We start from the raw sequence: 14,142 nt of genomic DNA, 5'->3' as shown, positions 1-14,142 counted from the left end.
ATGGGGGGGGGAGGGGGGACGGAACGTAGGGAGACAATTTTATTGGCCAATGGTGAACTACGGATCACAAGGACACCAATCTGAGATTTCAAACCAATAATCGAGTTTAGTGAACGAGTCCAAACATAGGACAACGATGACTCCTGTCTGGAAACATCTGAGGAAAGGGAGGAGCAAGGAGGAGAATAATACAATCATCATCATCACTGATACTTCCTGGTGTCATGTCTTTGTGGTGGGAACAGAAGATAGTTTGTGAGTCGGTTATCAGGACCCGCCCTTCTTATGTCCATAATCCCACCCGGGGGGAAAGACAAAGCTCTGCGGTGACCAGGCCAGACATGAACGGTCCAGGATACGGTCGGAATCAGGTGGCTTATATGAAGACTGAGCTAAAATCCTTGTGTGATTACTTCTCCCATTGCCCACCCACACCCATGTCAAAGAGTAGCTTGCCACCACCTGCAGTTTGTCAACTGACTGATAGTTTGGAGCCTGGTGTATACAGATCTCTCCTCCCGGCTGTTTTTGGAGTCATACGGTCGAAATAATTCATTTGCAGGACTTGTAAGACCATAGTCTGATCATTGAAATGATAAAATCTCTGTGATATCATCTCACCTCGATTATAATATCACCCCGGAGAAGAAGTATTTTTACTACCCCAATAAATGACCCCCCCCCATCACCCATCACCCATCTATAAGGATATACAGAACATGCACAAAGCACAAGGCCGTGTTCACTCTACGAGAGCTTTCTCTGGGCTGCAGTTCCTCTGAGCTCCACAAGGTGGTGATCTCACCTATACCCAGGGAGAACGTCTCTATGACAGGAAGTGATGTCAGGTCCAGACATGAAGTTCTAGCTGTGAGGTAATTTTTAGACGAAGTGGAGAGGAGACATTTCTGGAACTGGCAGCACAGGAGGTGATTGTCAAAACCAGACGAGCATAAGGTGCTAGTTAAAATATTTATTAACAGTGTCTACAGGAGCAAGCAAGAATCACATACCGGAACAAGTCAAAGTCAGGAGCCGGAGTGGGTAGTCTTACAAGCCAGGTCAGGGACACGGAGATCAGCGTTGTGAGGAACAAGCTCAGGTCAGGAACACGGAGATCAGCATTGGGAGGAACAAGCCGGGTCAGGAACACAGAGATCAGCGTTGTGAGGAACAAGCTCAGGTCAGGAACACGGAGATCAGCATTGGGAGGAACAAGCCGGGTCAGGAACACAGAGATCAGCGTTGTGAGGAACAAGCTCAGGTCAGGAACACGGAGATCAGCATTGGGAGGAACAAGCCGGGTCAGGAACACAGAGATCAGCGTTGTGAGGAACAAGCTCAGGTCAGGAACACGGAGATCAGCATTGGGAGGAACAAGCCGGGTCAGGAACACAGAGATCAGCGTTGTGAGGAACAAGCTCAGGTCAGGAACACGGAGATCAGCATTGGGAGGAACAAGCCGGGTCAGGAACACAGAGATCAGCGTTGTGAGGAACAAGCTCAGGTCAGGAACACGGAGATCAGCATTGGGAGGAACAAGCCGGGTCAGGAACACAGAGATCAGCGTTGTGAGGAACAAGCTCAGGTCAGGAACACGGAGATCAGCATTGGGAGGAACAAGCCGGGTCAGGAACACAGAGATCAGCGTTGTGAGGAACAAGCTCAGGTCAGGAACACGGAGATCAGCATTGGGAGGAACAAGCCGGGTCAGGAACACAGAGATCAGCGTTGTGAGGAACAAGCTCAGGTCAGGAACACGGAGATCAGCATTGGGAGGAACAAGCCGGGTCAGGAACACAGAGATCAGCGTTGTGAGGAACAAGCTCAGGTCAGGAACACGGAGATCAGCATTGGGAGGAACAAGCCGGGTCAGGAACACAGAGATCAGCGTTGTGAGGAACAAGCTCAGGTCAGGAACACGGAGATCAGCATTGGGAGGAACAAGCCGGGTCAGGAACACAGAGATCAGCGTTGTGAGGAACAAGCTCAGGTCAGGAACACGGAGATCAGCATTGGGAGGAACAAGCCGGGTCAGGAACACAGAGATCAGCGTTGTGAGGAACAAGCTCAGGTCAGGAACACGGAGATCAGCATTGGGAGGAACAAGCCGGGTCAGGAACACAGAGATCAGCGTTGTGAGGAACAAGCTCAGGTCAGGAACACGGAGATCAGCATTGGGAGGAACAAGCCGGGTCAGGAACACAGAGATCAGCGTTGTGAGGAACAAGCTCAGGTCAGGAACACGGAGATCAGCATTGGGAGGAACAAGCCGGGTCAGGAACACAGAGATCAGCGTTGTGAGGAACAAGCTCAGGTCAGGAACACGGAGATCAGCATTGGGAGGAACAAGCCGGGTCAGGAACACAGAGATCAGCGTTGTGAGGAACAAGCTCAGGTCAGGAACACGGAGATCAGCATTGGGAGGAACAAGCCGGGTCAGGAACACAGAGATCAGCGTTGTGAGGAACAAGCTCAGGTCAGGAACACGGAGATCAGCATTGGGAGGAACAAGCCGGGTCAGGAACACAGAGATCAGCGTTGTGAGGAACAAGCTCAGGTCAGGAACACGGAAATCAGCCTTGTGAGGAACAAGTCAGGTAAGGGACAAGGAGATCAGCGTTGTGAGGAACAAGTCAGGTAAGGAACAAGGAGATCAGCGTTGTGAGGAACAAGCCGGGTCAGGAACACTGAGATCAGCGTTGTGAGGAACAAGCCAGATCAGGAACAAGGAGATCAGCGTTGTGAGGAACAAGCCAGGTCAGGAACACGGAGATCAGCATTGTGAGGAATAAGCCAGGTCAGGAACAAGGAGATCAGCGTTGTGAGGAACAAGCCAGGTCAGGAACACGGAAATCAGCCTTGTGAGGAACAAGCCAGGTCAGGAACACTGAGATCAGCCTTGTGAGGAACAAGCCAGGTCAGGAACACGGAGATCAGCGTTGTGAGGAACAAGCCAGGTCAGGAACACGGAGATCAGCGTTGTGAGGAACAAGCCAGGTCAGGAACACGGAGATCAGCGTTGTGAGGAACAAGCCGGGTCAGGAACACGGAGATCAGCGTTGTGAGGAACAAGCCGGGTCAGGAACACGGAGATCAGCGTTGTGAGGAACAAGTCGGGTCAGGAACGCGGAGATCAGCGTTATGAGGAACAAGCCAGGTCAGGAACACTGAGATCAGCGTTCTGAGGAACAAGTCAGGTCAGGAAGACGGAGATCAGTGTTGTGAGGAACAAGTCAGGTCAGGAACACGGAGATCAGCGTTGTGAGGAACAAGCCAGGTCAGGAACATGGATATCAGCGTTGTGAGGAACAAGCCAGGTCCGGAACACGGAGATCAGCCTTGTGAGGAACAATCCAGGTCAAGAACACGGATATATCAGCGCTGTGAGGAACAAGCCAGGTCAGGAACACTGATATCAGCGTTGTGAGGAACAAGCCAGGTCCGGAACACGGAGATCAGCCTTGTGAGGAACAAGCCAGGTCAGGAACACGGAGATCAGCATTGTGAGGAACAAGCTAGGTCAGGAACAGGGAGATCAGCGTTGTGAGGAACAAGCCAGGCCAGGAACACGGAGATCAGCGTTGTGAGGAACAAGCCGGGTCAGGAACATGGAGATCAGTGTTGTGAGGAACAAGCCAGGTCAGGAACATGGACATCAGCGTCGTGAGGAACAAGCCGGGTCAGGAACACGGAGATCAGCGTCGTGAGGAACAAGCCGGGTCAGGAACACGGAGATCAGCGTTGTGAGGAACAAGCCAGGTCAGGAACGCGGAGATCAGCGTTGTGAGGAACAAGCCAGGTCAGGAACACGGAGATCAGCTTTGTGAGAAACAAGCCAAGAGCCAGAGGGGAACGTTAGCCAGGATCGGGTCATACACAGAATCAGGATACTCAGAGCAGCAGGAAGACCACGCAAGGGTACGGTCAGACTGGACTGAGTGGTTTATATATAGTGAGTGGGGTGACATCATCACAGGAAACTCCCATCTGGCTCTCTCAGGTGATGTTCTCCTGTCTGGCCATAAGAGGGAGCCTGGGAGTAGTGAGCAACGTTCCATAGTCTGCTCAGACAAAGAAGGAAACACAGGTGGGTGAAATGGTAGCCAAGCCAGGATGCTGCAACACCGATAAGTCAGGGTGGAACCCTGACAGTGATGAGATGTTATTTTATATTTACACACAGTAACCCCCCCCTCATGATGTTCCTATTGGTTTCTCCATCCAGAGTTTTCCTCTTCTGAAGTCTGGTGATCATGTGACCATCACAGTGCCCCCATGTGACTCCCTAAAACCCGAGAGACCCAACATGGAGAAGATTCTAGAGGCCACCAAGAAGATGATGGAGCTGCTGACGGGAGAGGTGAGCGGTGCCGGGAATTCTGGGACATGATCCAGGAACAGACAAGGGGTGTGTCTGGATGTGTCTATTCTCTCATCTTTGGGGTTCAGGGTGAAGACCTGAGAGACTTTAAAGTTAAAGAGGAAGAAGAAGAGACGTTGGTAAGTGGAGATCAGCAGTTTATGGAGGAAGGTGGTCCTCTGTATTCCCGGGATCCCACACAGGAAGATCTCACCATCCCCCACCATGATCAGGTAGATGATGAACAATCTCTGGTGGTATCTCTGAGATCTTCACGTTATCTACATTGTAATTTTGTACTATGCTGTATATATAGAATGGAACCCTGAGTGATTCTAAAGCTGATGTCAAAGAGGAGGAGGGAGTGATGGAGGAGATTCTAAGACACAAAGATCTGTACCAGGACAACATGGAGGAGCCATCCAGCTACAGGAACCCACCAGAGAGATGTCCCCGTCCTCTGTATTCCCGGGATCCCACCCAGGAAGATCTCACCGTCCCCCGCCATGATCAGGTGGGTGGAGTTGAGGGGCGGGAACATAAAGTGATGGAACGCTCTGACATGTGGAGATGATGTGTGGACTTAAGATCTCACCGTCCCCCGCCATGATCAGGTGGGTGGAGTTGAGGGGCGGGAACATAAAGTGATGGAACGCTCTGACATGTGGAGATGACGTGTGGACTCTACAAGATGAGATCTTCTATGTGATGTCACATCATAAATACTTCTATGTCACAGATGAGACTTTCTGCCGTTCTGTTGGTTTAGGGTGAAGATCTGATGAAGATGAAAGTTGAGGGTGAAGTAGAAGAGACGTATGTGAGGGATGATCAGCGATATACGGAGGAGGCCGGGATGATGAGGACATCCATAGAGGAGGACACTCCTACACAGACCAGCACAGGTGGGTCATATGCAGGACATCTCTGGAAGACATCCCTAGAGAGACCCGGCAACAGAGAAATATCTGGTAGATGGTTCCTCCTGACCTCCAACCAGAAGACTTCTACATTCACCCACCTTAGTCTGTCATCTTCCCAACATGGGATGTCCTACACTTCCTTATTTCCTCCATCAGTCATTTAGTAATAAGAGTGGAGCTGAGCCCCACCAGAGGTCAGAGAGTGAGGATGGGGGAACCCAACCAAGATGAAGACTGGACTGATCCTGAAGACAATCGTTGGCTCTTTGATTCCTGGTTCCCCGTCACTTATTGGTTACAAAGCACTTTTAGGCTTGTTCCAGGTCATGGACTCAAAGTCCTCCAGCCAGGGACTCGGCCTGACAAATACTATTACCAGCAGGAGGTCCAGCCATGGCGTCCCCCCGTATCTCTCTCAGTACCAGGGACATTTATTAATGAAGATCTAATGTGCAGGACGGGAAACGCATTTCAAGGAAGTGACCATCACCATGCCGGAGCTCCTCAGTCCTGGGGCTCAGCTCCACTCTTATTACTAAATGACTGATGGGGGGAAATAAGAAAGTGTAGGACATCCCATGTTGGGAAGATGACAGACTAAGGTGGGTGAATGTAGAAGTCATCTGGTCAGAGGTCAGGAGGAACCATCTACCAGATCTGATCCTCCTCACCATAGCTGACTGATGTGGGCGGAGTCCTGATTTAGGTGAACCAATCCGCTCATGTCCTCCAATAATCTCTTTCTATTTGTAGTCCATGGACAGGACGTCGGGAAGATCTCAGAGGAACGTCTCTCGTTGTCTCCAGAAGATGAGGACGTCACACAGTGTAGTCCGGGAGAAGACCATAATGTCCATCAGGTGCCCCACAGTGTGGACGGACCATCGTATTCCTCTAATCCTGAGGAACCTCAAACCGGGAGGGGCGGGGCCGTCCTTCCAACAGATAAGAGGTTTCCCTGTGCTGAGTGCGGGAAATGCTTTCATTTTAATTTTGAACTTAATGCGCATAAACCATGTCATTCAGATGAGAAGCCGTATTCCTGTCCTGAGTGCGGGAAAGGTTTTTCACAGAGGTGCAATCTTTCCATGCATCAGAGATCCCACACAGGAGAGAAGCCCTTTTCCTGCACTGAGTGCGGGAAAAGTTTTACTGCACATCATTGTCTTATTGAACATCAAAGATGTCATACAGGGGAGAAGCCATATTCTTGTCCTGAATGCGGGAAATGTTTTTCACGGAAGGCTCATGTTACCAGACATGTGCAATCTCACACGGGGGAGAAGCCGTATTCTTGTCCTGAATGCGGGAAATGTTTCGCACGGAAGTCCCATGTTTCCAGACATGTGCGATCTCACACGGGGGAGAAGCCGTATCCTTGTACTGTGTGTGGGAAAGGTTTTTCACAGATGTCCGATCTTTCCATACATCAGATATCTCACACAGTGGAGAAGCCGTATTCCTGTCCTGAGTGTGGGAAAAGTTTTGCCAAAAAATCAGATTTGGATGGACACAAAAAATCTTACTGCGACACAAAGCCGTATGCCTGCTCGGAGTGTGGGAAATGTTTTTCACACAGGTGCAATCTTTCCATGCATCAGAGATCCCACACAGGGGAGAAGCCCTTTACCTGCACCGAGTGCGGGAAAAGTTTTACTGCACATCATTGTCTTATTGAACATCAAAGATCTCACACAGGGGAGAAACCATATTCTTGTCCTGAATGCAGGAAATGTTTTTCACGGAAGTCTCATGTTACCAGACATCTGATATCTCACACGGGGGAGAAGCCGTATTCCTGTCCCGAATGCAGGAAATGTTTCGCACGGAAGTCACACCTTTCCAGACATGTGCGATCTCACACGGGGGAGAAGCCGTATCCTTTTACTGCGTGTGGGAAAGGTTTCTCACAAAAGTCATCTGCTATGGAACATCAGAGACCCCACACAGCCCCCAAGGCGAATTAGTGTCTGGAGTGCGGGAAAATCCTTCTCTATATATTTGTATTATAACGATGAGATTGTTTGTATGTTGATTGATAAACGTCGTCTTCAGATTTGTATCTTCTTTTCGTTCCCTTTTTGTTCCTTTTTCTAACTCTACACGTTCGGCTCCTAATGGAGGTTTTAGCCCTCTACTTGTGTCTTGGTAGTTTTGTTTTGCCACTTTGTACTTGCTGAAGGAGCTGAAATCTCGGGGGCGGGGGCTGGGGTGTCTGTATATACGTGGATGACTGCGGTGGGAACAGAAGATGTGGTTTGTGAGTCGGTTATCAGGACCCGCCCTTCTTGTATCCATAATCCCACCCGGGGGGGAAAGACCGAGCACTGCGGTGACCAGACATGAAGGTTCCAGGATACGGTCGGAATCAGGTGGCTTATATGAAGACTGGTCCTCGTGTTTGGGTAGAAGAAGATCCAGATCATGAATGGACCCGCAGTAGAGTCATGCTCATCCTTATTTATGTACTTTCCATCCCTTCCATGTGTTACTCTGCCTGGATCTCATCATCAGACTCCGAGGCCAATGGCTACGATGGACGTCTTCAGATTTCGGGAGGACTAAGTCATCACTTGTATGTTGGGTTTGCTAGTTGGCCATTTGCTGTGAGTTTGAAGGCCACAAAGCTCCTCCTCCTTCTTCCGATGACTCCAGAACACATTGGTGAGGTGTGGGACCTGTTTCGGTTGACGTTTCTGAACATCGGGGGAGTCGGATCCTCCAGGAAGAGTAGCAGCGATCCCTATATTATGGGAAAGTGGAATCACCCGCAATGTAGACTCTGGGTCCATGGACACTGCAACCAGTGGGCCAGCATGGTGGACACCTCTAGGAGAAGGGTGACTGAGATCTCACGGCTCAGCTGGGAAGATTTGAGGCCATGTAGCAGAAAATCCAACATTTGTCTTCCAATCCCCATCACGTGTTCCCTGGAACCTCCCATAATAAAAGGAATGGGGGAGGGGCTGACCTCCCATTTACACTCCTTGTCATTTTCCACCTTTTCGGCCCCTGAAACATCTGCCCCGCAGTCAGATCTCGGTCACTTTATAGGTCCTTCTACTAAGACAAAACCTCGGAAGGCGAGTCCATCGGCTCTACCAGTGCAAGGGAACACCTCAGCCCAACGTTTGTTGTTAATGCCCCGCCCCCCTCTCCATGAGTCCTGCACCCTACAGACCAGGGGCCAAAACCATCTTCACCATCACTAGTAAAGGGCGGTGTTAAGGGATCCTTGTCCTGATGACTCACTAACCAGAGTGTGGTCCTTGTTTGGTGGAGGAGGAATGAGGGGAGAGCTCACATTGGGCAGTGCTATGAAATGGTTATCGCAGCCTGCAATACCATTGGCCACCACTGGAGGGAGGCACGCCCATATGGAGCTGACTGGACACACACAGAGGCCGACACAAATCTTGGATACAATCTGGCGCAATGTAAGGTCTGTAGACGAGCGAGAACCGCTCACTGCTGCAATTCCTCAAACTACCCCCGAGAGCTAGAACCCTGGTGCGATTACTTCTCCCATTTCCCGCCCATAGGGTAGCTTGCCACCACCTGCAGTTTGTCAGCTGACTGATAGTTTGGAGCCTGGTGTATACATGTGACTCCTCCCGGCTGTTTTTGGAGTCATACGGTTGAAAGGTTTCTTTTTCAGGACAGATTGATCATTGAAATGATAAAGTCTCCGTGATATCATCTCGCCTCCATTATAATATCACACCGGAGAAGAAGTATTTTTATTACCCCCAATAAATTACCCCCCCCCCTTCCCATCACCCATCTATAAGGATATACAGAGCATACACACACAGCACAAGGCCGAGATCACACAACGAGAGGTTTCTCGGGGATGCAGTTCCTCTGAGCTCCACCAGGTGGTGATCTCACCTACATCCAGACAGGAAGTCTCTATGGAAAATGGACAGGAAGTGATGTCACCTATAAATAAGAAGTTCCAGGTGAATTGTGAGGAAGTAGAGAGGAGACATTGCTGGAACTGGCAGCAGAGGAGGTAATAAGATATTATATTATATTTACACCCAGTAACACCCTCCCCCCGTCATGTCCGTCCTCCATGTCACCTCCCGATCTCCTCCTATTATTGTACAACCAACACAATCCGGATCATTCTCTGATATCAATGTTATCCGTCTACAGGGAGACCTTCATAGAGGACTGCACCAATGATGGAGGAGGACCGGAGTCACATGACCGAGAGGATACTAAACCTCACCCTGGAGATCATCTACCTGCTGACCGGAGAGGTGAGGAGGGTTCTGGGAGGTCACATGACCTGACCGGAGAGGTGAGAATTCTGGGAGGTCACATGACCTGACCGGAGAGGTGAGAATTCTGGGAGGTCACATGACCTGGCCGGAGAGGTGAGGAGGATTCTGGGGATTCTAACATGATGTTCCTATTGGTTTCTCCATCCAGAGTTTTCCTCTTCTGAAGTCTGGTGATCATGTGACCATCGCAGCACCCCCATGTGACTCCCTAAAACCCGAGAGACCCAACATGGAGAAGATTCTAGAAGCCACCAAGAAGATGATGGAGCTGCTGACGGGAGAGGTGAGCGGTGCCGGGGATTCTGGGACATGATCCAGGAACAGACAAGGGGTGTGTCTGGGTGGTGACGGGAGAGGTGAGCGGTGCCGGGGATTCTGGGACATGATCCAGGAACAGACAAGGGGCGTGTCTGGGTGGTGACGGGAGAGGTGAGCGGTGCCGGGGATTCTGGGACATGATCCAGGAACAGACAAGGGGCGTGTCTGGGTGGTGACGGGAGAGGTGAGCGGTGCCGGGGATTCTGGGACATGATCCAGGAACAGACAAGGGGCGTGTCTGGGTGGTGACGGGAGAGGTGAGCGGTGCCGGGGATTCTGGGACATGATCCAGGAACAGACAAGGGGCGTGTCTGGGTGGTGACGGGAGAGGTGAGCGGTGCCGGGGATTCTGGGACATGATCCAGGAACAGACAAGGGGCGTGTCTGGGTGGTGACGGGAGAGGTGGGCGGTGCCGGGGATTCTGGGACATGATCCAGGAACAGACAAGGGGCGTGTCTGGGTGGTGACGGTATCATTGTGTGTGTCAGGTTCCTATAAGGTGTCAGGATGTCTCTGTCTATCTCTCCATGGAGGAGTGGGAGTATCTAGAAGGACATCGGGATCTCTACAACGGGACCCAGGAAGATCTCACCGTCCCCCACCAAGATCAGGCAGAGAGGGCGGAGCATGCAGACCTAAAAATGCATTCTAAGCTATGAGATGATATTATTGGCTCTCCTCTTTACCTATTCTCTCATCTTTGGGGTTCAGGGTGAAGACCTGAGAGACTTTAAAGTGGAAGAAGAAGAAGAGACGTTGGTAAGTGGAGATCAGCAGTCTATGGAGGAAGGTGGTCCTCTGTATTTCCGGAATCCCACCCAGGAAGATCTCACCATCCCCCACCATGATCAGGTAGATGATGAACAATTATTTATAGTTATGATTTATACAGAAACTTGATTGTTTTAATTAATGTCTTTTATATATTCAGCGTGGAAACCTCGGCGACTATAACATTGTTGTTAAGGAAGAGTATAAAGAGGAGGATGAGGAGCACGGGGTGATGGAGGAGCTTTCTGAAGGACACAAGGACATTATGATGAAGCCACCTAATAACAGGAACCCACCAGAGAGATGTCCCCGCCCCCTGTATTCCTGGGACCCCCCCCAGGAAGATCTCACTGTCCCCCACCATGAGAGATGTCCCCACCCCCTGTATTCCCGGGATCCCACCCAGGAAGATCTCACCATCCCCCACCATGATCAGGTGGGTGGAGTTGAGGGGCGGGAACATAAAGTGATGGAACGCTGTGACATGTGGAGATGACGTGCGGACTCTACAAGATGAGATCTTCTATGTGATGTCACATCATAAATACTTCTATGTCACAGATGAGACTTTCTGCCGTTCTGTTGGTTTAGGGTGAAGATCTGATGAAGATGAAAGTTGAGGGTGAAGTAGAAGAGACGTATGTGAGGGATGATCAGCGATATACGGAGGAGGCCGGAATGATGAGGACGTCCATAGAGGAGGACACGCCTACAGAGAACAGCACAGGTGGGTCATATGCAGGACATCTCTGACCAACAACAGGAAGTGGCGGGGAAGGAGGAATCAAAGAGCCAACGATGGTCTTCAGGATCAGTCCAGTCTTCATCTTGGTTGGGTTCCCCCATCCTCACTCTCTGACCTCTGGCGGGGCTCAGCTCCACTCTTATTACTAAATGATTGATGGGGAAATAAGGAAGTGTAGGACATCCCATGTGGGGAAGATGACAGACTAAGGTGGGTGAATCTAGAAGTCATCTGGTCGGAGGTCAGGAGGAACCACCTACCAGATCTGATCCACACCAACAAAGCTGACTGATGTGGGCGGAGTCCTGGTTGAGGTGAACCAATCCGCTCATGTCCTCCAATAATCTCTTTCTATTTGTAGTCCATGGACGGGACGTCGGGAAGATCTCAGAGGAACGTCTCTCGTTGTCTCAAGAAGATGAGGACATCACGCAGTATAGTCCAGGAGAAGACCATAATGTCCATCAGGTTCCCCGCAGTGTGGATGGACCATCGCATTCCTCTTATCCTGAGGATCCTCATACTGGGAGGGGCGGGGCCGTCCTTCCAACAGAAAAGAGGTTTCCCTGTCCAGAGTGCGGGAAAAGCTTTCATTTTAATTTTGAACTTAATGCGCATAAAAGATGTCATTCAGATGAGAAGCCGTATTCCTGTCCTGAGTGCGGGAAAAGTTACAGGTGGAAACTGTCACTCGTCAGACATCTCAGGTCTCACACAGGGGAGAAGCCGTATTCCTGTCCCGAATGCGGGAAATGTTTTTCACAGACGTCCTACCTTTCCATACATCAGAGATCTCACACAGGGGAGAAGCCGTATTCCTGCACCGAGTGTGGGAAAAGTTTTGCCAAAAAATCAGATTTAGATAGACACCAAAAATCTCACTGGGACGAAAAGCCGTATTCCTGCTCGGAGTGCGGGAAACATTTTTCACAGAAGTCCCATCTTTCCATACATCAGAGATCCCACACGGGGGAGAAGCCGTATTCCTGCACCGAGTGTGGGAAAAGTTTTCCTGCACATCATTGTCTTGCTGCACATCAAAGATCTCATACAGGGGAGAAGCCATATTCTTGTACAGATTGCGGTAAAAGTTTCCGATTGAAAACGGCACTTGTCAGACATCAGACATCTCACACGGGGGAGAAGCCGTATTCCTGCCCTGAATGCGGGAAATGTTTTTCACGGAAGTCCTATGTTTCCAGACATCTGAGATCTCACACGGGGGAGAAGCCGTATCCTTGTAATGTGTGTGGGAAATGTTTCTCACAAAAGTCTTCTGTTACCGAACATCAGAGAACCCACACAGCGCTCAAGGCGAATTAGTGTCTGGAGTGCGGGAAATGCCTTCTAGATAGATAGATATATTTGTATTATAATGATGAGATTCTTTGTATGTTGATTAATAAAAGTCATCTTCAGATTTGGATTATTAAATCGTCTTTTCTTTCCCTTTTATTCCTTTTTCTACCTGTACACGTTCGGCTCATCCTGGAGGTTTTAGCCCTCTACTTGTGTCAGTAGTTTTGTTTTGCCACTTTGTACCTATTGAAGGAGGTGACTCAGGGGTGGGGGGAGGGGATCTGTATATACTCAAATTACACCGGACAACAAGTATTTTTAACAGTTTTGCCTCCTGAAGATACTTTAGGTGACTTCCATTGACCCCTTCAAGTGACCCCCATAGACTCCTCCAAGTGACCCCCATAGACTCCTCCAAGTGACCTCCATAGACGCCTCCAAGTGACCTCCATAGACCCCTTCAAGTGACCCCCATAGACTCCTCCAAGTGACCTCCATAGACCCCTCCAAGTGACCTCCATAGACCCCTTCAAGTGACCTCCATAGACTCCTCCAAGTGACCTCCATAGACCCCTTCAAGTGACCTCCATAGACCCCTTCAAGTGACCTCCATAGACCCCTCCAAGTGACCTCCATAGACCCCTTCAAGTGACCTCCATAGACCCCTCCAAGTGACCTCCATAGACCCCTTCCAAGTGACCTCCATAGACCCCTCCAAGTGACCTGCATAGATCCCTCCAAGTGACCTCCATAGACCCCTCCAAGTGACCTCCATAGACCCCTTCCAAGTGACCCCCATAGACTCCTTCAAGTGACGTAGACATTCATACGTCTCACACTCACAGTTTTTCTCCATCTTCCATATCTCTGGCAGTATTGGAGTGACCTTCCTGAAAAGTGACTACACTGATGTATAAGAGAATACCGATCCATGAGACACCAAACACACCCCATCCAGAAGACACCTTCTACCTCCTCAGAGGAATAGTAATCAAACCTGTATCTGGTATGTATTAAGTCCTCATACTATGAGGGTCTGCAGATTGTGACCTCTTATCATATGGAGACATAGACGTGCCCGGGGTGTTCTACCTCCTCAGTCTCAGCAATGATGGTAGGACCTGGATGAGGAGAACATGTAAACTTATGAAGGTGAGATGAGATCTCCATACCTCCCAATCTCAGTGGTGTTGGCACACAGTCGATCAGAAGGACACCTGGAAGGTTGTTGAGAAGTTCCATCCAATCCCGGGCAGATCTTGCCAACAATGGACATCCAGAGAGGTCACATGATCATAATGCCATCCACTCCAGTCATGTACATAGGGAGGAGACTGAGAACAGCTCATCGTCCTCCAAGAGGAGACCAGAAAAGTGAACCGCCGAGGAAAGTAGGGACAACATAGAACTACGGGGGGGGTAGGGGGGCG

At 50.1% G+C, this 14,142-nt stretch overlaps 1 protein-coding gene across 1 annotated transcript in view; it reads left to right on the top strand.

Annotated features, from left to right (window-relative positions):
- The first annotated feature begins 5,222 nt into the window (after window positions 1-5,222).
- The window catches only part of LOC108801448 (zinc finger protein 850-like), a 14,385-nt gene continuing 5,465 nt past the window's right edge, over window positions 5,223-14,142 (top strand). The window contains exons 1-4 of the mRNA XM_018573336.1: window positions 5,223-5,268; window positions 6,040-7,136; window positions 10,434-10,438; window positions 12,037-12,727. Of these exons, the coding sequence (XP_018428838.1) occupies window positions 5,223-5,268; window positions 6,040-7,136; window positions 10,434-10,438; window positions 12,037-12,727 (1,839 nt within the window). The remainder of the gene's footprint in view (window positions 5,269-6,039; window positions 7,137-10,433; window positions 10,439-12,036; window positions 12,728-14,142) is intronic.

This window comes from Nanorana parkeri, unplaced genomic scaffold (assembly GCF_000935625.1).
Source record: "Nanorana parkeri isolate BGI_ZX_2015 unplaced genomic scaffold, ASM93562v1 scaffold2341, whole genome shotgun sequence".
NCBI classification, from domain to species: Eukaryota; Metazoa; Chordata; class Amphibia; order Anura; family Dicroglossidae; genus Nanorana; species Nanorana parkeri.
Note: the sequence above shows the minus strand (reverse complement) of the source record. Positions and strands in the feature narration are given on the sequence as shown.